Source organism: Apaloderma vittatum, unplaced genomic scaffold (assembly GCF_000703405.1).
Source record: "Apaloderma vittatum isolate BGI_N311 unplaced genomic scaffold, ASM70340v1 scaffold7973, whole genome shotgun sequence".
NCBI classification, from domain to species: Eukaryota; Metazoa; Chordata; class Aves; order Trogoniformes; family Trogonidae; genus Apaloderma; species Apaloderma vittatum.
In genome coordinates, this window is record NW_009706370.1 from 80,703 (window position 1) to 101,020 (window position 20,318).

At 38.7% G+C, this 20,318-nt stretch overlaps 1 protein-coding gene across 1 annotated transcript in view; it reads right to left on the reverse strand.

The window, feature by feature from the left end:
• WWC2 (WW and C2 domain containing 2) overlaps positions 1 to 20,318 on the reverse strand; it is a 63,805-nt gene that overhangs the window by 30,296 nt on the left and 13,191 nt on the right. The window contains exons 3-8 of the mRNA XM_009865760.1: positions 19,638 to 19,714; positions 14,996 to 15,075; positions 10,742 to 10,871; positions 9,864 to 10,010; positions 8,816 to 8,889; positions 4,718 to 4,960 (exon numbers count right to left, since the gene is read on the reverse strand). Coding sequence (XP_009864062.1) covers positions 4,718 to 4,960; positions 8,816 to 8,889; positions 9,864 to 10,010; positions 10,742 to 10,871; positions 14,996 to 15,075; positions 19,638 to 19,714 — 751 coding nt within the window. The remainder of the gene's footprint in view (positions 1 to 4,717; positions 4,961 to 8,815; positions 8,890 to 9,863; positions 10,011 to 10,741; positions 10,872 to 14,995; positions 15,076 to 19,637; positions 19,715 to 20,318) is intronic.

Consider the following 20,318-nt stretch of genomic DNA (forward strand, 5'->3'; position numbering starts at 1 on the left):
AAGACTTTATGGATAAGACAGAAACAAAGTGAAGATCCCTCATATTTTCATCTGGTTGCCAACTACTAAAATCCAAGAAAGTGTGTTGGCTCTCAGTCCTACCGTAAAACCACTTCATCAGAGTGGCTTTACCTGCAGAACCCCAAGTGCTGCAACAAACCTGCCGAGTGTACGAGCAAGGGGAATGTGCACTCAACAAAAGAGTAACAGATGAGCACTGGGCACATAGCTGCAATGCCAAAAAAATGATCTGCGCTATAACACAGTTTTAAAAAGCCATGCTGTAGGCTGGCTTCCCACTTAATATAGATTCAGAAAAATCTCCAGAAGACTAATTAGTTCTGATAATGCAAGTATTAGTTCTGATAATGCAAGAACGTGGGGGAGCACTGCAGGAAGTTTAAAATTAAAGCATTCCCTTTGATTTTGGAGTCTTAATAGAGAGACAAAGCAAAGTAAATCAAAACAGCGTTCAAGCACAAGGTTCTGGGACGATGGACCATAAGGTAGGAGTCCTCCGTAAGGATTTCTACATCCCCCATCGCCTCAGAACCGCACAGCATTGTAACGCTCATTATCAAGGCTCAGATTTATTGCATCCTGCACCATCATCCAGCATAGTTCTAAATCCACAAATGGTGGAACTCTCCCATTCCCTCTGGCTGGCTGCTGGCAGAAAGGATTCACTACTCTTTACAGTGGTTTTTTTTTTCCTTCTATAATTCCCTTTTATCACTTCATTTACAACACCAAATAAATTTCTTTCCCTCAGTAGATTCAGCTAAAATCCTCCTGTAGTTGTGGATTAGTATATTTTCCTCTAGCCCTTGCTCAGCCAAGTGATACATGTCACAAGCTCTCAAGCAACTAATCTGACACAAGAAATTACCTCCTCTTTTTTTTAAAAAAAAAAAAACCAACAGGAAAATGTTGATGTTCATTCTTAGAAACCATTTATTTGGCCTTTGTGCCATCTCAAGGATGTATAAATTAAAATTCAAACGCAGAGAACACTTCAAAGAACAAAACGCTCAAAATCACCCATTGCTTTCTTATGCAAACTGAATGAAATACTCTAGAGTTCCTAGAATTCACTCTCTTTGAGTGTCAGATACTGGTAAAAAGACATTAAGTCCTCAATTCAGCAAAGCATGAAAAGCGCTTGCTTACACCCACACTTATTCAGTGAGCAAATCTGGGTTATGCAAAGGTGAATAAGTTACCCCGAGGTCAGCCAGGGTGTGAACTTCCACTCCGCTGCCTACGCTGCCTCTGCTCTTACAGCGCAATAATGCGTCCATCTGCCAGTACCTGCTAACACTGTGAAAAGCACACGTGGTATTTCAGTGTGTGCCCGGGAAGACATCCGCGCAGGGCTCCGAAACAAGCCTTAGGCTCATCTGTGGTATCAGACACTCTCCCCCCACCATTTCACTATTTATCAGTGCTCTCTGTCTTCTTTTAAAGCCTAATCTATCCTGCTTTTCCCGAGCAAGAGTGCTCTTCACTAGCTCTTTTGTGGCTTTTCAATAGCAAACTATCATTTTATCTTCCAGGAAGAGGCACAAAAATTGCTGTATGTGTTCAATGCCTAATGGCAAGAGGCAAGAAAGAAAATAAAATGCTTAGGAAATTCTCTGACTAGAGTCTTCAAAACAAATATGGAATTTGTACTATTAAACTAAAAAGTTTGCTGTGTGTTTTTTTCTCCAAAGCACAAGCAAAGACTTGGCTTCCCCTTTATTATTTTAAGAAGAGTGATAAAGTGTAATTTATCCTATACAACTGAGCTCCTCAGAAAAAAAAAATCTTTCCTGGTTGCAATTTGACTGAGTAGCAATTAAAGTAGTATAACTACCTGTAGGTAAATTTTGGAAAGATGACTGTCAAAAGTCACAAACACAAGCTAGATGATGAAATCACCTCTGAAGTTCCAAGACACACAGGAAATAATTTTACTATCTCACAACAAATTGAGATTCAAGAATTTTTTTTCATTCTACATATTAAAAATTAAATTAAAAAAAACCTAAGCAACCAACCCCCAAAACTTTCAAACAATGAACCCTCCTTCTGATCGCATCAGCAGAATCTTTACTATACCCACAACCATGTAAACACTTAAACAACTACTCGCTCTAAACATGTGCCTCTCAACCTCCTCTGTCTGCACCCCTCCTATCCAAATTAACCTATTACTCATTGCAGGAACGACTTGAGCATTAGTGAGCCATCTTTCTCCAGTTTTGATCTTAAATTATAGAGTTGTCGAGAGGGGCACAGAATCTCTAAAAAATTAAGGTGCACAGACCTCACCTTTAAACGCAAACATACATGGACACGTTTGCTTACGGCAGGCACAAGGGCAGGGGCCAGTTTTGCAGGCAACAGCACAACCAAGTAGTCAAATCACGTGTCTGTTTAAATGCCTGTGATTAATTAGAAGATTTTGCCAAAGACTACAGCGGAAGCGGAATCTTCCCGACAGGAACACAGAGGCAAGAAATGTAGCAAATAGTTCTCAGCAGTTCCGTAATCCAGTTATTTCTATATAGTTGCCGGAAGGCTTCTTAAAGCTGTCAGACTATGCCCTGTCTCTGCTTTTTTGAAGCTACCATGTTATGATTTACACTATCCTTCTGTAAATTGATTCCGAGAACATCTACTAGTGGCAATTTCAGTATCTTACTCCAAAATAACCCAAGGCTATGCTATAATGTTTTTGTTTTAAGTCAAAGCAGGTCTTTCATTTCTTCCCCCTTTAGATAAAACAAAACAAAAAAAAAAACCACCAAAACCAAACCAAAACACCCTTGTCACATCAAGCTCTGACACAACCCACAGTTTCTTACACCCTTGCTTCCCTATCAGTACCTGTGACAACACTGGAAGCCTCGGGCATTCATGAAGCTTCACGAAAGAGAACAGCAATGCAACAACAGCGCAGCACTTTGAAGATGGTGTGGGGCTCCTTCACTCATAATGGATTCTGTTTCTCCAAGAAACAGAATGCTGGTGGTTGATCTGATACAATTAAATGCATCCTTTTATCAAATTAACATTTCAGAAAAAGTTTCACCCTCTGAATCCTTCTACATAATGGAAATGTCCTTTATGTTTACAACAGACACACCAGATCTTCAGGATAACCCGATGTGCTCTGAAATCAGTTTCAGTATCATAAAAATTTGCAGGTAGAAGTTCACTGCAGATTCACTGGAATAGCGAAAAAACAAACAAGAAGCCACCATAAAAGCTACCTCAAACCAGCAGTGTATGACATGAAATCTTACAGTGACCTCAGAAGAAAATTCTGTATTTTCAGAAATAAAAATCAAATGGTGAAAATAGAGGGAAATAAAAATAAGCTTTATAAACTAGCTGTGTCACTACGTATGGAAAAAATAAATAAATCTGCTGTTTCATTTCTTCTTAGAGAGCCAATTCGACTTGTCCTTGGCACTCCAGCTTTGGCCTCTGACATGTATGGGAATATGGTCAGGTGCAGTACTTTCTTTTGCACTACAAATTCCAAACACGAGACTAAGAAACCAGCTACCTATTTACAGCATGAGTCAAGATTCAGCTATTACTTACAACAGCATATTAGCAAAATCTTAAGATTCAAATTATTTGTGAATGTGATTTTATTACTGATCCCGCATTCTCCATCTATTAATGGAAGTCAGAAAACAACGTATCCATAGCATTTTAGATACTATTAACACATACAGGTTAATTCTCCTGTCAAATATAGTTCCAGTAGGACATAATCCTTCTACTAAACCACATTTGGATTATCAATATAATGCAGTTTAAACGATTATGAAGTGTACAAATGTATTTAAAACCCATGCCTAATATACACATAATTCTTTGTAAACAAAAGCTTTCCTCACTACTCAGCAACAGTTTAGGACCGAGTTTCTAATGCCGCTATCAGGAATGTTGCCGTTCAGCAAAACGGGAGCAACTGCAGGTGTTTCCTAGCAGAGGGAAGTAGGAAAGGTGACTGTATTACTTCAGTAGGCATAGTACACTGGCATGATGAAGACAAAATGTCTTTGTGTGTATTTTATGTGTGCTAGAGGTGCCCATAAACTTATTTCCACTCATGGCTGATGAACAGCCCACTCGTGACAGTCCCTTTTAATTTCTTAAACTCTGAAACTGGCTAAAACAAATTTATTGTCGGAGTTGCTTTGGTTACCAGTTAGGTATCATCGAATTAGGCAAGCTTTGCAGCAATTATACTTCTCTGAACTCTTTTTCCCTCCCTGCTTTTTGGTTGCATTTTTTGTATGTAATAAAATGCACAATGAAAGGCTTCAGATGTTGCAACAGTGAAGATAACCTTTGTAACCTGAGTTCAAATAGTTTACAGCTATTATCAGAAACAAGTGAATGATGTATTGCCCTCCTGCTGGTATGTTGACATTCCTTAGTTATTTAACATCTGTCACAGGCATTTTCATGCTGGTAACAAACGCAGAGCAACTGATATTGCAGAACACATACAGGGTGTTCACATTCTCTCACAGTACAGAAGACTTCTTTGTGCTTCTGCCCAGTGGGCTAATAACAAATTTAATTAAGATCTACATAGAACAGTTACTGAAGGAAAACAGCCTATCAAGCCACAGTTCAGAGTCTGTATTGAGTACAAAGGTTGGATTGCAGAAAACAGCATTTAATATTAGCAAAGACAACCTCTCACCTTTCAGCAAGTGCTTGACTGGGTGTGCTTTTTACACACTGCAGCTCTTCTTCAAGCCTCTTCCTTTCTGCTTCTAGCTGCTCTAGCTCATCTTGAGTGCGTCTGCGTGGTGTAATAAACTGGAGTTCCTTAAGAAGCTCTTCTTTTTCATTGATTAACATCAGCTTTTCCTTCTCCACATCCAGGGCCCCAGGCCAGGCTTCACTATCTAGCTTAGAGAGTTCAATCTTCAAGTTAGCCATGCTAAAATAAAACACAGCAGAATGGTCTGAGCCCAGCACAGCACAGAAGTCCCAGGAAAGAGAGAAGTGATTCGATATTTTGAAAGGTATCAGGATATAAACAACATTTGCTACAGAAAAATCATACTTTTAATTAGATTTGCTTCACAAGAACGCATACTGCGCCAGAAGTAACGCACACCATAGCAAGGTGCCCGCTTCAGCAGCATGCATGTGCAAATCTTAAAAAGCAAAACCATTGCTCTTCTACGCAATTAAAATAAAAGGTAATAGGACAGCAGCTATCTTAAGAGAAAAGAGATCATTAACCCAAAAGTCTGAATTTGTGCAACTTCTGTTCCCATTACAGATGTCAAATCACAGAGTTAAGAGACCCAGGTCTTGGTTATCCATATGCACAGACACACGCATATAATGGAAGCAGAAACTTCCCTTCATTATTATTTTACTATAGCGCAGTTCTGATCCAGACACCTTATTTCCAGTGTTCAGTCTCTGCAATCACTCTGTCTGTGGGCTCGGCAGCATAGCTTAACAAGTGCAGGTCTTGCACTAAAGACTCATTTCTCCACTGGGAAAGTCTAAAAATTCCTGTTATAGGTGCTGCATATCTAGTAGGATGGTTACTTTCAGTCCCTTCCAGCCTTAGCAACAACTGAAACAGCTGCGTAACTAAAGATATGAAAGCTGTGAACTATGTAACAGCTGCCAGACTTCTGCACCTTCTAAACCTTGTAGGCTTAGAGAAAGGAGAAGTCAAAATAAAAAGATGTTCCCATAAAATCTAGGGCAAGAGGAACTGATCTGTTACTTTTATTTATTTGTAGATGCCATAGTTAAATACACCTAAGTCAGCTCCACATCTGCTACTAGTTTGTGCAACTTCAATGTTACCAGGCACTACCTAAGGTAATGACCAGTGCCATAATTCATAAATGCACACAGATAATTTGGTACATATAATCTTTCTGCACTTCTGAGAGTTTTGAGGGAAAAGATTTTCTTCTTTCCAGTTTGTTTCCAGAGATTAACAAACATAGGCTACTGAATATAACACAGGTGATGCAACATAAGCGTGATATTAATTTTACCATGCATTAAGGCATTTGGTCAAAGCTAAGAATAGTTAATGTAGACCCTAATTAGTCCATTACTCACACTATACTTTTTCCATAGGTACCAATTTCTTCTCGTCTGTACACCTCAACGAAAGAACAGCTTCAAAAACTGAAACAACCCATACTCCCTCCAAACTCATGCAAGAACAAGTTTGACCCAGGATTTTCACAGAGAAGCAATTTAAAATAAACAGAATAGTATTAGCAGTCCTACCATAACCAAATGATGGAATGAAAAGAAGCATTTCAACATATTCCACAGCTGTTACACACATCACTTCTATTCAGCAGTCCTTTAGAGAAGCACTACTCGGAGGGAGAACAACCGAATCATTTCAGATGGATAATGAAATGTTAAGACTTCCATTTCCAGGTCACTGGTTCTAGCTAACCTTGCTCTGAACGTAGCTGCAACTGACAGCCGTTTGACGGCTTATGGGATGGGACAGTGGTCTCCAAACACTTCTTTTGCTCTCTCTGCTATAGACAACTCACTGCTGAGTAACTGAGACTCTTTCTCAGCTGCCTCATCAGACAGTCAAAGGACTAGATGGGTGTGAAAACCGAACTGATCTCACCCTTCTGAGGAAGCCCTTGCTCAACAGGGTCAACAAGGAGTATTAGCCAGATCTTCACCACATCGGGTCAGGGTTCTGAGCATGCTGCATCAGATCCTTACGAATAAAAATTGCCACTGAATTTAGCATGCTTAACATCAACACTGCACCTCTTCAAGACATTCCGCTGGCAAAGTAACATAAAATATCCAACATAAAAAACTATCTGATGATTTTCAAGTAGAGAAGTTCACTTACAAGATCCTCTCTTTGTTGTTCTAACACTAAACAACTACAGATTTGCATATTTAATATTTCAGAAAAGATGGGCAATACTTATTAAATTACAGTGATTATTACAATGGCCACAATAACTACAGGGGACGTAATTGGGTACTGAACTTTTATGTGCAAACTGGTACGTATCTTCATTATTCCAGGATACGTACACTTTAAGTTCATCCTGTAGTCACTGATAAAACCAGTGTGTGCAATCACTTTACGGATTTTAATGGCAACTCCAAGGCATGTGATCGTTGTACTTAAAGCTGCTCATTACTGAGCAGTTTTGAGACAAAACTGAATAAAGGCAGCATTTAAAAGGAGACAAATTTAACCTTGGAACACACTGATGTTTATAGAATACTTAGTTATGCAAAGGTAAGTACATGAGCTACTGACATTTCAACTCACATTCTTGGCTAATTTGTGAGAAAGGAAGACCTTGTGCTCTGCAGTACTCCGTACTCTGAACACTGTATTTTTTTTTTTGTTTGGATTTTGGTTGGTTTGTTTTAAGGTAGAAGTGGGAAACTGATTTACTGCCAGTAATTTTTTTTGTTCCTACAAAGGGGAGATAAAAAACAATCCTGGGATTCTTGGTATCAAGATACAGTCAAAACAGAGGATGACCCGGTTTTGGATCAATTATGCCTGAGAAAAAATGCCATCTATCTGCATCTAAAACATCACCTGACAATTAATATTATTCATATGATGATTCTGAGCCAAAAATCATACATGTTCAATACTGAACAAACACAATAGCCCTAGCGCTCTTTGATGAATGCATTGATTATATAATAAAGTTTTATGATCTGTAATGAGAATATAACGGATTACTTTCTTTTGTTACCAGGAAGGATAGTAGCTACTCTTCTGTATGAGGAGAGTAAACATTTGAAATCAGGAAAAAAAAATGTTGGTTGTGCAGCCTCCTGCCTTTAAAACCTACAAACTATGCCTTTACTTGGTACTTACAAGCTGCAAATTTCTTCTCCTAGTTTTCTAAGTGACCATGCCAACTGAAATATTTAAATCTCAGATTAAATGGCATTTTAAGCACAGTTTTCACCTTGGGAAAAATTACTATTTATTTTATTGCCTTCTTTACTTCTTTATAGTAAAGAAAGAAACTGTGAGTCTGGAATAACTTTTTAGATTTCTACTTTCCCTAAATTACAAAGAACTTCAATAACAAAAACTGTGTTTCTGAATAGCTGGCACCTAATTTCATGAAAAGTATTAGAAAATAATACAATACAATTAATATAACATTAATAGAGAGATGATGCCCACTCTTCAGTGCTGTGGCAATTAATCAAAACGGTACTGCTTTCGCCAGCAACCACTGCAGAACTTTACTTGAAAGGCATTCTGCCTTCATCAGTGGAGTAGTTCCTGATGTCTTTTCTCTGCAGGTTAAACTCCTTAAAAAAAACCTCAAACCCCATAGTGATAACAAGTATTTAAATTATCCAAAGTCTCAGGGAAATAAGACATAACTAAGTCTACAATATTTGCACTAAGTCTGAAGCAAATCTAAAACTGAAGAGAGCCTTCAGTGGCAGAGTAAGCTGAAATAATGATCCCAAAGAAGAATATAATGGACATAAATAATCTGGCAACTCCTTTCAGTGGCAAGTCAACTTGCTCTATTCGCTTAGTCCTGGACCTGCCGTTTATTTTTCACTGTCTATAGCTTCTTTCCTAATAAGTTCAACTTAGCATTAAATGAAAAACTTGCTGTTCAAAAGCACCGACTGCTCCTGGAAGCCTGCTTTCATTCTAAAGGAAAATAATCCCTTTGCAGGAATTCCCACAGTGCTGTCCACCAGATGTCACTGCGAGCACAAAGTTAATGCTGCAGAGTTCGTACACCTTTCCAGCTCATGCCATTACCTTCTTTTTGCCTCTTCATACTGAAGACTTAGTCTGACCTTCTCTGCTAAATTTGATCTACTCCTTGCTCCAACCTGCTGAGAAAATAAATGCAGAAAAATAAAATTAACCTTAGTACCGTGTAAAGCTGTTCACTGAATCAACAAAACCTACGCACAGGCTAGAAAAATTATGACTGAAGAAAAATAAATCCACATCCACCTGCAGCCACACATGTGTTTGTTAAATGCCTAGTTAGGAACCTTCTCAGAGGTACAAAACAGTGCTGTTTACTTCTGACCCAGTTAACCTATTTTTAGCTACTGTACTACTAATTGTTCATACTTCATCAGAGTAAAGCAAGAGCATTTTCAAAGAAGTCTTGCAGTGATTGCCCCAAAAATTTTTATTGTCTACTTTGAACTCTGCTGAACTCAGAGTTTAGAACTAAGACATTTCAAAGTAAGACTTCATTAAATTTGCTATAAAACACACACAAGCTTAGCTTTGTTGGGAAACCATGTACAGTCTCTTCCTTGTAAACTTAGCTCACAGGACTTCAAAAGAGGTACCAAAACTAAGCACAGCTTTCCGTGTATGTAAAATATACCATCAGTGAAACAGAGAAGGTTTTAATGAATCACTGAACAAGTAGTTCCACTAACAGTTTTTCATCTGCATGACATGAAATTACACATTTAAATTCTGACATCTTGTTTCTGAAAATTAAAACCATTTTCATACTGAATTAAGTCTGTAAGGTGAAACATACCCTACAGACAGATCCCAAAACTACTGTGTACTTAGGCTGATCTTCACTGTACTGGAACTATTTGGTTAAATGAGATTGTCATAAATGCTTCATGCCAAACATAAAAAAATCATCTAAATCTTGATTTAAAATTTAAGGGGGAAACAAAATTATTTTCTCAAACATACATACATATATATATATATATATATAAAAACACGCATCAGCAACAGTAAACAACCATTTGATTCCATTCCATTAAGTGCAGCATTCTGATTGAATTTCTCTTTACATTTGACAAAATGGAAATAAGCTCACCTCACCAGAAATGTCAGTCTGAGACCCTGCATCCAGAGTCTGTCTAGAAAAACACAGCTGGGAGTTTACAGCACTGGAGTTCAAGTTTGGTTCAGACGTCCCAATGGTCTGGTCAAGACTGAATTTCTCTTTCAGCTTTGCAAGACTCTGTTCAGGAAACAGAGAAGGAGGTGGTGTTAAAGTTCCAGTTTATCTCCAAAAGATGTTTACAGAAAGGACTCCTTTATAAAAATTCTGGGTTTACTTCACAGCAAGCAAACTTAATCAAGCAGTTGGCAGGTGACACTGAGGGTGACCAACACCTGTGACAATGTAAAACTACTCATGTGGTTTTGTGGTTCCTTTGTTCTCTTTATAGGTTTTTTGGTTTTATTTTGTTCTTGTTTTTAATTTGTCAATCAATTTAATATTTGACTGGTTAAAAAAACAAACAAAAAACAAAAAAAACCACCCCAAAGCAACATCAAAAAACCTAAAAAAAAAACAACGCCAAAAAAACCCCAAACCCACCACACTTCAGAAATGGATACATGGCAACTTAGATCTGGAAAACTTTCAGCAATTTAGAAAATGGTCATGTATCTCATACAACTCTCAATTTTGTTCACTTACAATTTTAAAGTGTGGTTTAGAGGTAACATATGCATTGTACCTTATATACAAGTTTAGAAATATATATTCTCTGACATACAGTGAATTTTTGAACTAGGAACATCACAGGCCTTCGTTTCTGCACCTGGAAATTTATTTTAGTACTAGTTTGGCTCAAAGAGTTTTGAGAATCCCTTAAACAGTATAAAACGCAAAGTATTTATCATCATGAACGTGAGTCATGTCAAAACAAGACCCACAAAACTCAGGTCAACCATTCAAAATACCTTCATTAAATCTTGCTTTTCTCTCTCCCCTGAACTAATTGCCTTTCTGATGGCCTTCAGTTCACTCAGGATGGCTTTGGCCTCCCACAGTTCATACCCGCTCTGGCCGCCAGACATTTTTTGGTCAATTCTGTGAGGAGAGAGAGAATATTAATACTAGATATGTAAAATAATAATAGCATCTCTGCTATTCTGCTTCAGATACAAGCATAGTCACAGACCAGAAGGGAAGGAGATAAGAGATACCATTTCCTGTAAAAGACACGCAAAGAGGAAAAAGGACGTTGAAGTCTCCATTAAAATATTTACTACTTAATCCTTGGTAAAAGTGTCAAGCTATCTAATGCATTCACAGTGTCCAGTGAATGGCTTTTGCTGACATAAGGAAATTTCATGGAAAAAATACTTCTGTTGACTTCAAAACTACCTCAGCTAAACTGCTGGGGCCTTACCAAAGGCAGAGACTCCACAACCAATTGTAGTTGATCCAGTCTTAAAGACATAAGGGGCACAGAGCAGTGAAGACTCCTACCCATGCTACAGGGGGGACAGCGTTACGGCTGACAACACTGTCAGAACTGCCATCTCCATCATAGCGCTCTGCAGCACAGAAGCAGCTTTTGGGTATATCTTTGATACTTTTCACCATTTGTGATCCTTACAGAAGGAGAAATTATTATTACTATTAGCAGCATTCCTCTACCCAGATCCACATCGTGACACAAGCCATGAGCAGACACGCAAGCTTCTTGGTACTAATCAGCCTTGCTGAGAAGCAATGTAACCAGGCCTGTTCTTGTGTCAGCTTCCCTCTTGCTCACCCTAATCCAAGGCATTAACCGCCTGGAACAGCTGTTCTGCTCAGCCAGTCACTAGGCTCTCTTTATTCACAAAATCTCTGATAATTAATACCATATGTCATACATGGGACAATTTATTAAATTCTGGGACTATCAATGATTTTAAAAACTGTAACTTGAAGATAAAAACCCAAAAAGGTCCTAAAACAGAAGAAATAAAAAGATATTTCATTATAGTATTTCCGTATTTATTTCAAGAAGTACAGTTTGTAAACATGTTACTCTGATCTCTAGTTTAACTGAGATGCTTCATAGCATCATAGAAATGACTGCAGTCATGTTGCACAAAATTAAAACACCAACAGCCATCTTCACAAAAATCAAGCATTTAGCAGGGAATGCATTCTTTTATAATGCAATTGGTTTTCTGTTTTTATCACCATCCATCATCTTTGCTGCTAGACATTAACCTTGTGAGTGAGGAGTGATCTAACATTTTAATGATCAGAAGCGATCTCAAGCATCCCCTGCAAGAACAGCAACTCAGACAAAACAGTTCTAACTGTTTTCTATGTTTCTTCCAGTTTAGGGCACAAAGATATCAAGGTTCTAAAGCAGTGTTTAAAGCTGTGAGCATGTCTGTTTTCCTTCAATTTTTGTGCAAACTAGAACTGTGTAAGGAAATCATCAGTGTGACTCAGCATTCAGATTCCTATTCAAGGATGTATTTGTTTCAGCTTGAAAGTTCCCAAACTCTTTCATAGGTAGGCACTTGCTGTCTGACAGCACTCAAATTCTGGTTAACTTCTCGGGTTGCTAAGGTCAGATAGATACAGGATATGCTCACAATTGGGATCACGAACAAACAGCTGGTAATGCACCACATGCTGCCCAGTAATACGATGTGCCACATTCAAATCACAACTGCTTTATTCTGTATATAATTAAGATGGACAAGAAGGATCTCTGACATATAAGATATTCCATCTTCCTGTTCTAAATTAATGAGATTAGTACTGTTTGAAAGTGGCTGACTGAATCTTAAAAACAAACGTCCATTGTGTTTCTGTGGAATGCTGTTGACAGTTTCTGAAACATGCTTTGGATTCCTATCAAAATGGCTTGTGAGCAAGCTGCTTTAAAACAATACTTCACTGTTGAATTAATATAATAAAACCAGCATGATTGGCTAACCTTTAATCCTGGGACAGCGGCACGAGTTTTTATTACCTTAAGCTTCAGAATCAATACGTCTTTCTTCTTCCAAATTTTGCTCCAAATGAAATCTGATTTATGGCTAAATAAATTCAATCAACTAGCTCTTTTCTCCCCTCACTCCTCTCTAGTCTTTATATATTTGAATAACAAATAAATCCTGCATTTCTGCTTTAGTCAAAATGAAGAGAGAGTTGACTGGCATCCTCCTAAGATGCTGAGGGTTTTCAGTTCCAAATTGACTTCAAGTTCTTCATAGCAGAAAAACACTTTCTGTCCATTTTGACATGTCTCTAATGATGAATGGCCATTTCCTGGACCAGAATTTTTTTTCCTCACTTAAAAATAAATCCTAAAATACTCAGGCAATATCCTAAGAGCTGGTTTTGGTTAGAGCTGTGAACCGAAGTCCAACCTCTCAGCTCCAACACAGACACACCATCATCCTTTGCAAATCACTTCCTTGCATTTTAGTACTCTACCTGGAAGATGTAAATGCACTTCTCCCACCTTTTGTCCATCCTCCCTATATATTCTGCAAGCTCTCCCGGACAGAGACTGCTACTTATCTGACAGCACACTGCCTTGCACAGGAGCTCCTGAGAGAAAGGGTAAATTAATCCAAACAGCATTATTGCATTAACGCTGCAACATTCCTTCTGCTACTGGAACTAGCGTACTGAGAGCACACAGCTCAGCATTTTACTGTGTAAATGTATTTGTAATGTATGGGTACATACCACAATACAGAAAACAACTAGCATTCATAAATTTCTGTTCACATTAGTAAAGGAAATGTACTTGTTAGCAAGGTTTCCTCTGCAGCAAGTTCTCTGTGGTGACAGTTCCAGTAATGTGAGAAAGAGCAACCCCAAGTACCAGTACAGGTTGGGGACTGACCTGCTGGAGAGCAGCAGGGGAAAGGGACCTACCTGGGGGTCCCAGTGGGCAGCAGGATGTCCATGAGCCAGCAATTTTCTCTTGGGGCCAAGAAGACCAATGGCCTCCTGGGGTGTAATAGAAGGGGGGTGGCTAGTAGGTCGAGAGAGGTCCTCCTGCCCCTCTACTCTGCCCTGGTGAGGCCACATCTGGAATATTGTATCCAGTTCTGGGCCCCTCAGCTCAAGAGAGACAGGGAACTGCTGGAGAGAGTCCAGCACAGAGCCACAAAGATGATGAAGGGAGAGGAACATCTCCCTTATGAGGAAAGGCTGAAGGAGCTGGGTCTCTAGCTTGGAGAAGAGAAGGCTGAGGGGTGACCTCACTAATATTTATAAATATGCAAAGGGTGAGTGTCAGGAGGACGGAGCCAGGGTCTTCTCAGTGATGTCTAATGACGGGACAAGGGGCAACAGATGCAAGCTGGAACATAGGAGGTTCCACAGAAATATTAGGAGAAATTTTTTCACTGTGAGGGTGACAGAGCACTGGCACAGGCTGCCCAGGGAGGTTGTGGAGTCTCCTTCTCTGGAGACATTCAAAACCCGCCTGGACACGTTCCTGTGTGACCTACTCTGGGTGATCCTGCTCTGGCAGGGGGGTTGGACTCTATGATCTCTAGAGGTTCCTTCCAATCCCTAACATTTTGTAATTCTGTGTGAATATTTAGTATTTTAGGGCCCAACTTTCTAAGTCAGAAGCACTGGGGAGTGCTCAGACTGAAAAGAATAAAAAAATCATTCCCTAATAATCCAGCTGGTTAAATACCCAGAATGTTCATCTGATTCAGCATCAGCCCTTTGGACACCAGGCATCCCAGCAACTGGAACAAAGCAAGTCAGGTCTCTAATCCTCAAATGGTGACTCATTTCGAACGCTGCACAGTTGTGCACCATTTATACCTCCAAAACCAGTGCCTTCCTCTCTCTCTTTTGAACTCAGAGGTTGGAAAGGAGCAAAGATAAATTTGAGAAAGTAAAATTAGATTTTTTAAAACATTTTTTTAAACTGGACATGCAAAGTAGCTAAATTCTTCCTCAGAGCTCATAACCACTGCCTGCCTTTCTGATTCTTTGCAACACAAGCTACCTTACAGAAGGAAAAATAGGATGGGGAACACTTGCACAATAGATTTTGTCATTTCTACAGATTTCCTGTGTCCTAATGACAACAAAAAGAGTTTACTCCATTCACAGTTTTCCCTTCAATAATTCTCTCACATAAGATTGATTCCATTTCATGCCAAAAAAAAAGAATTCAGATGACTGAATTAAGTAATTTTCAGCTATTTTTTACTCACTGTTGCAGTGTTTCAAAGCCCTGTTCCTTGTACAGCAGCTCTTGCTTCATCTGAGAGAGTTCCCTCTTCAGCTTCTTAACCTTGTACGTTAAATCAAAGAAAGAGTTAGAAAATTCCTCTGTTAAACGGCATAACACATGGCTTTGAACAATTAATGTATTCTCTACATCAGACGAGACAAAAAAAAAATAAAAGTAAAAGGAGTAAATTGGTCTACTGACACATATTAAAAACAAAAGGATCTGTTCTCTTCCTGATGTCTATGGACAACATGCTTTAGTATTAAAGGGATACAAGCAGATTAAATCACATTCCTTATTTGTAATGATACCACACTGTGTTATTAAACCTGAGAGAACTTTAACAAGTAATTTACATCTCACTTGTTAAGCATGCATTCCAACTGTCCTACAGAGACATGCCTGTTTATTTTTAGGCTTATTATATTTTCACTTTTTCATTCCAGGAAGCTCTCAAGTCATTTGCACTGTAAAAGACAAAGTGTGGACTCCTCTTTTTTTTATTTCCTATGAATCAGCCCTTCTTATACAGCTTTACAGATGCAGGATTCCTAAATATATAATTCTCATTCATTTAATTCAAAGATAAAAATCACTAAACACATTTGGATTGCAAATATTTGCATCTAACTAACAGAAATGTCTTGAGCAAATTATTTTCTACTTTTGCTAAAATTGCACAGTCTATTGCTTTTTAATCTTAACACTGCTATTTCAGATGCTGGCAGACATGAGTACACCACAAAATAGTTATGAAATAAGATTAAATAAAAAATTTCTCCATTTAATTTTTACATCACACTTCCCAAACACACCCAAACAAAGTTTCTGGACCATCTATACAGAAGTGTACTTTATTACAAATTAAAATTAATCCTCAGCATACACAGAGGCAGAAATGCCTCCTTGAAACGCGGATCTCGAAATTTTGGTATTTACACTTTATACCTGGCTCATTTGCACTTTACATACTAGCCAGATATTGTTAGGCTTTTTAACTTTTTAACCAAGAAGGTGAAAAAAGGAAAAGCCTGCTGGAAGTCCCCTGCTCTCACCTATCACTCTGAAATTCTTGCTTCTTTTCATATAGGACCTCAGATAGTCAACACTTCTGAAAAACAGATTATATCAGAAAGAACCATTTTGACCACTTTAACTGAAATTAATTTCAAAATACGTCCTCAAGACTTTTTGTATCCAAATCCCATTAAGACTTCCAATCTGGTGCTTTTTTTTTTTAAAAAAGTGAGATTTGCAACATGCCAGATGACTAAATGTACCGAGCATCAGCAGCTGCTTTAGCTTTCTAAGACTTAAAATGCTTATTATTTCTAAAATAACCAGTGATTTGCAGCGTCTTACTATGGGTTTGTGAACAACACTTAGAGATTCAAGCTTGTAGTTGCTGGCTAATAAATTTTCTGCGACAGAAATAAAATGTTTTCAATCTCCATTTTCTCCAAAGCGAAATCTGTTCTACAGATGAGGGGGGCTAAGTTCAGGCTTTTGAAAACCATCATCACTAGTTGCTTTACTTGACAGAAAACTGTTTTTATTTTGACAATACTGGATAGTTAGCATGACAAATAGATAACATGTCTAAGTACACATTCAGCACTCCCTAACTACTTCTTCCCTGACTAGCACAAAAACCCCAAGAATAACCTCTCAAGTGTTCTGATCAAGGTTATAGAAAATGAACGGATAGCACGCCTCTGTGTTCCAGGTGAAGTAATGCATAAAATGTGAAGGAAGTCTCAACTTTTCTGAGAAACACAGAACGGCTAAACTTCTTAAATTAGAAATGTGAATTTATAGTAATCACAGAAGGCACACTCGGTTTCAACTTGGACGATTGGATCTCCCAGAAACCCTTACATTTTCCTCAAGATCATCTTCTGAGTGTCCCCTGCTGTAATTCATCATCATGTCATTATCAAGAAATGTGACTTAGGCACATTATCCTTGAAGGACGTGACCTACATCATAATATAGACTCCCTGTTTACTGCATCATGCTTGTATTAAACTGTTCTCGTGCTCCTTGTCCTCTCCTTCAAAACTTTCATATTATTCCCGCTTGTTCACAACTCTTCACTTTCTTTTATCCTTCACCTGCTTCCTACTGCTTCTGCACATCATCTCAAGTCACCTGTCAGGCTTCTCGTTTCCTTCTAACCGCATCTTCAAGCAGGCTCCCGCGCTAACCTCCTCCTCTTCCCAGCACTTGAGTGCTAATGGAACAACAATGACAACCACCTCCCAGCCTTGTTCTTTTACAAAGGTGCATGCCCTGCTCATTGCCTATGCCTAAACCATACTGCGATCACATATACTTCACAATGGCCCCAAATGGTCACACTCAAAAGTCCACTGCAGGATCAGATCCCTCAATTTTAATCTCATGAGAAAGATCTTTCTTCTCCTGCTTATTTTACTTAACAGCTGCCCGATTTATGTCATATTTTCTCCATGGCCTGCGGCACAATAGGCAGTTCATGTATCCAAAAGGCTCCATGTGCGTATACTAAAGCACAGCTAACAAAACAAAAGGCAAAGGCCAATTCAGAACTTCCTCAAATGCCATGTTTCGCCCCTTCAGCCACCATTAACCTGATGGTACCAGCACATCGTGGCCAGCGTGAGAAAGGGGTTTCGTACATCTGACCTAATAGTTCACTAAACAATGTGCAAATTCCAACTAGCTGGCTAGCAGCTTACTAATGACTAACTTTGCTTCCCATTTAGTCCACATGCACATACTGTAAAATGCCAAAAGGTGGCATATTAGCAAGCATCCTTAAACATTCAGATTAGGGGAAACTATGAGAATAGCCATACCTCTCTTGCCATCTTCCATGAAAACAACTTTCCAGCCCCAGCATCACAGGGCTCCACTTTTTCTTATCTCAATGATTTTCATATCCAGTGGCTTTGGATAACAACACACTTTATGCTGATACAGATATTCTTGGACTGCACCCTTCTAAACTCTGCAGACAAGATTCAGGTCACCTATTTTAGGCACATACGCAACTTGGACTTTGCAATGCCAATAAATTGGGTGTTGGGAACCAGCAGGCAGTAGGCTCCTTGACTCCAAGTACCAACAAAGAAAGGCAAAAAAGTAAATTACTGTGATTAACACATCTGCCTCTCTCCTCAGTGAACAAATCTTCAGCCAGAAGATGATTCACCGTTTCTGCATCTTGAGCCGGGAGGTGATCAGCACTAAGTAACAGGAAAAACTGAGCACAGGACTATGTCTGAATTTTCTCCTCTTTGACTTGTAGGTGATTCTGTTTGGTCATGTGTTTTGTTCTTTAACAATATTGTTAATTTCCCAAATACAACGCTGATCCCCCTTGCCAAAAGGAACATCTGTTATCGTTCCACTCATTTTAGAAAGAAGCTCTTGCCTTGTCTTTTCATTCATCTTCCTGACAGGGTCCTTGCTGCCATTGACTCTACCTACTAAACTTATAAAATATTTCCTCCCACCTCCTCTGGTGCTGAAGTTCTCTCACTCACCACCTTCTCTTCTCCTTAAAGGAGACTGAGATTGGTAAGGATGAACAGGTGTATCCATACACCACTTTTATAGTGTATTCAACTCGTGATTTATACTGGGGTTTAAAACTTTAATGAGCTATTGCACAGTTCCTTAAAACATTAATTGTTTAGACTCCTAATCATAACTTACTGCAGGTGATGGAGGATGTTACTCTGAGACTGCTGCTCTGCACGAAAACCAGGAGGGGGCAATGGAAGAGCTGAGTAACTGCTGTCGCTTGTACTTCTGCTCCCGCAGTCTAGTACTCCAGCCCTCACCCAAGGGCTGTGTGCTGAGGTGCTGTCTTTTTGGTTAAAAAGATTTGATCTAATTTGTTCATTACTAACTACAGAAAGCCCAGGCTATCCAAAGAGCGTTATGTGCTGCAGCTTAAGTAAATGAACTCCCTGTATAGATTTTACATGTCTTCCACACCATTTCCTCCTTATTCAAGATAAATTCACTAACCTGTGAATCAAAGTTCTTCACACTGAGTCTGTTAGGTGACTATACTGAACATAGTCGATCAAATAATGTATTATTGTTCATTACCAATTTCAAAATGCAAACACAAACTTCCACTCTTGATCTGAACTTTTCTACTTTGACAAAAGAGAGAGGAGTTTCACACTGCCACTGAGAAGGGTTTTATAAACCAATGGATATTTGTGAGGCAGTTCACATAGCTAATAGTGCATTTCTCACAGAAAAAAAGATGGTGTAAAAACAATCATCTAGCTGGAGGCTCACCTTGACCTACTACTATTCTATTTTCACCTAAAGATTTTTACTCTTCCTATTGAAACCAAAAACACACAAGTGAAAATAGTTATCTGATTTATTTAAACCCATATCTAATTAGAATATCTGTCAAAGTTTCTCCAAAATGTGTTATTTGAAAGTAACAGAGCTTTAAGTTCATTAAAAACCTCTGAATGGTATTTAATGAGAACATTAGGAGGTTTCAGTACCAGGGTACAAGATACATCTGCTAGTTCAAGCTTTGCTTATTCTACAGTCATAAACTTTGCACACAGAATATAAATGAACGTTGTGTTAAGCACTCTCACCCTTAATCTTGTAGTGGAGATTTCAGCCTTCAGAATGTCAGGGTCATACTTTGTGCTTGATGAGGAGCCTGAGAACACTTTTTTTAAAAGACAGAAAAGGACAAGTATATAAGTACTTTTAAATCATTAACTAGTCCCTTCCTTGATGAATCCACATTAACCTAAAACTACAAAGTGTAGAAAAATGTAATACTTGTAAAGAAATACGTCCTTTTATACAGCAGTCAGCAGGATAGCAATAATTAACGAAGCGTCAAAATTGCCCCCCTTTTCCCCCACCACTATTTGATCTCTCCTCCTTTGTTTACACCAGTTGCTAAAGTAGCACCTCATTCTCCCTGGCTTTCTACCCTTTGCGTTCTGTTTCCATTCTTCTAGCTGAGCCATCTTGTGATCACCTATTTCTGGAATCTGTAATTTCTAAAGAGATTTTTCAAAAGCAGAAGGAGATTTATTCAGATGTCTCAGAGGTCTGCTGCGCAGTTCTGCAGCTGTATATGTTACTTTTATCATGTTATCTACCTCTAAGACAGGCCAACAACAGGCCTGACAGTACTTTACTGCATGCCAATTCCTTGCCCAACATTGCAATATGTATCTCTACTTCAGCCCTGATCACAAGATACAGGCTACAAAATTACTCTATGCTCTTCTCATAAAGCAGCAACAAATTCTCTTCCT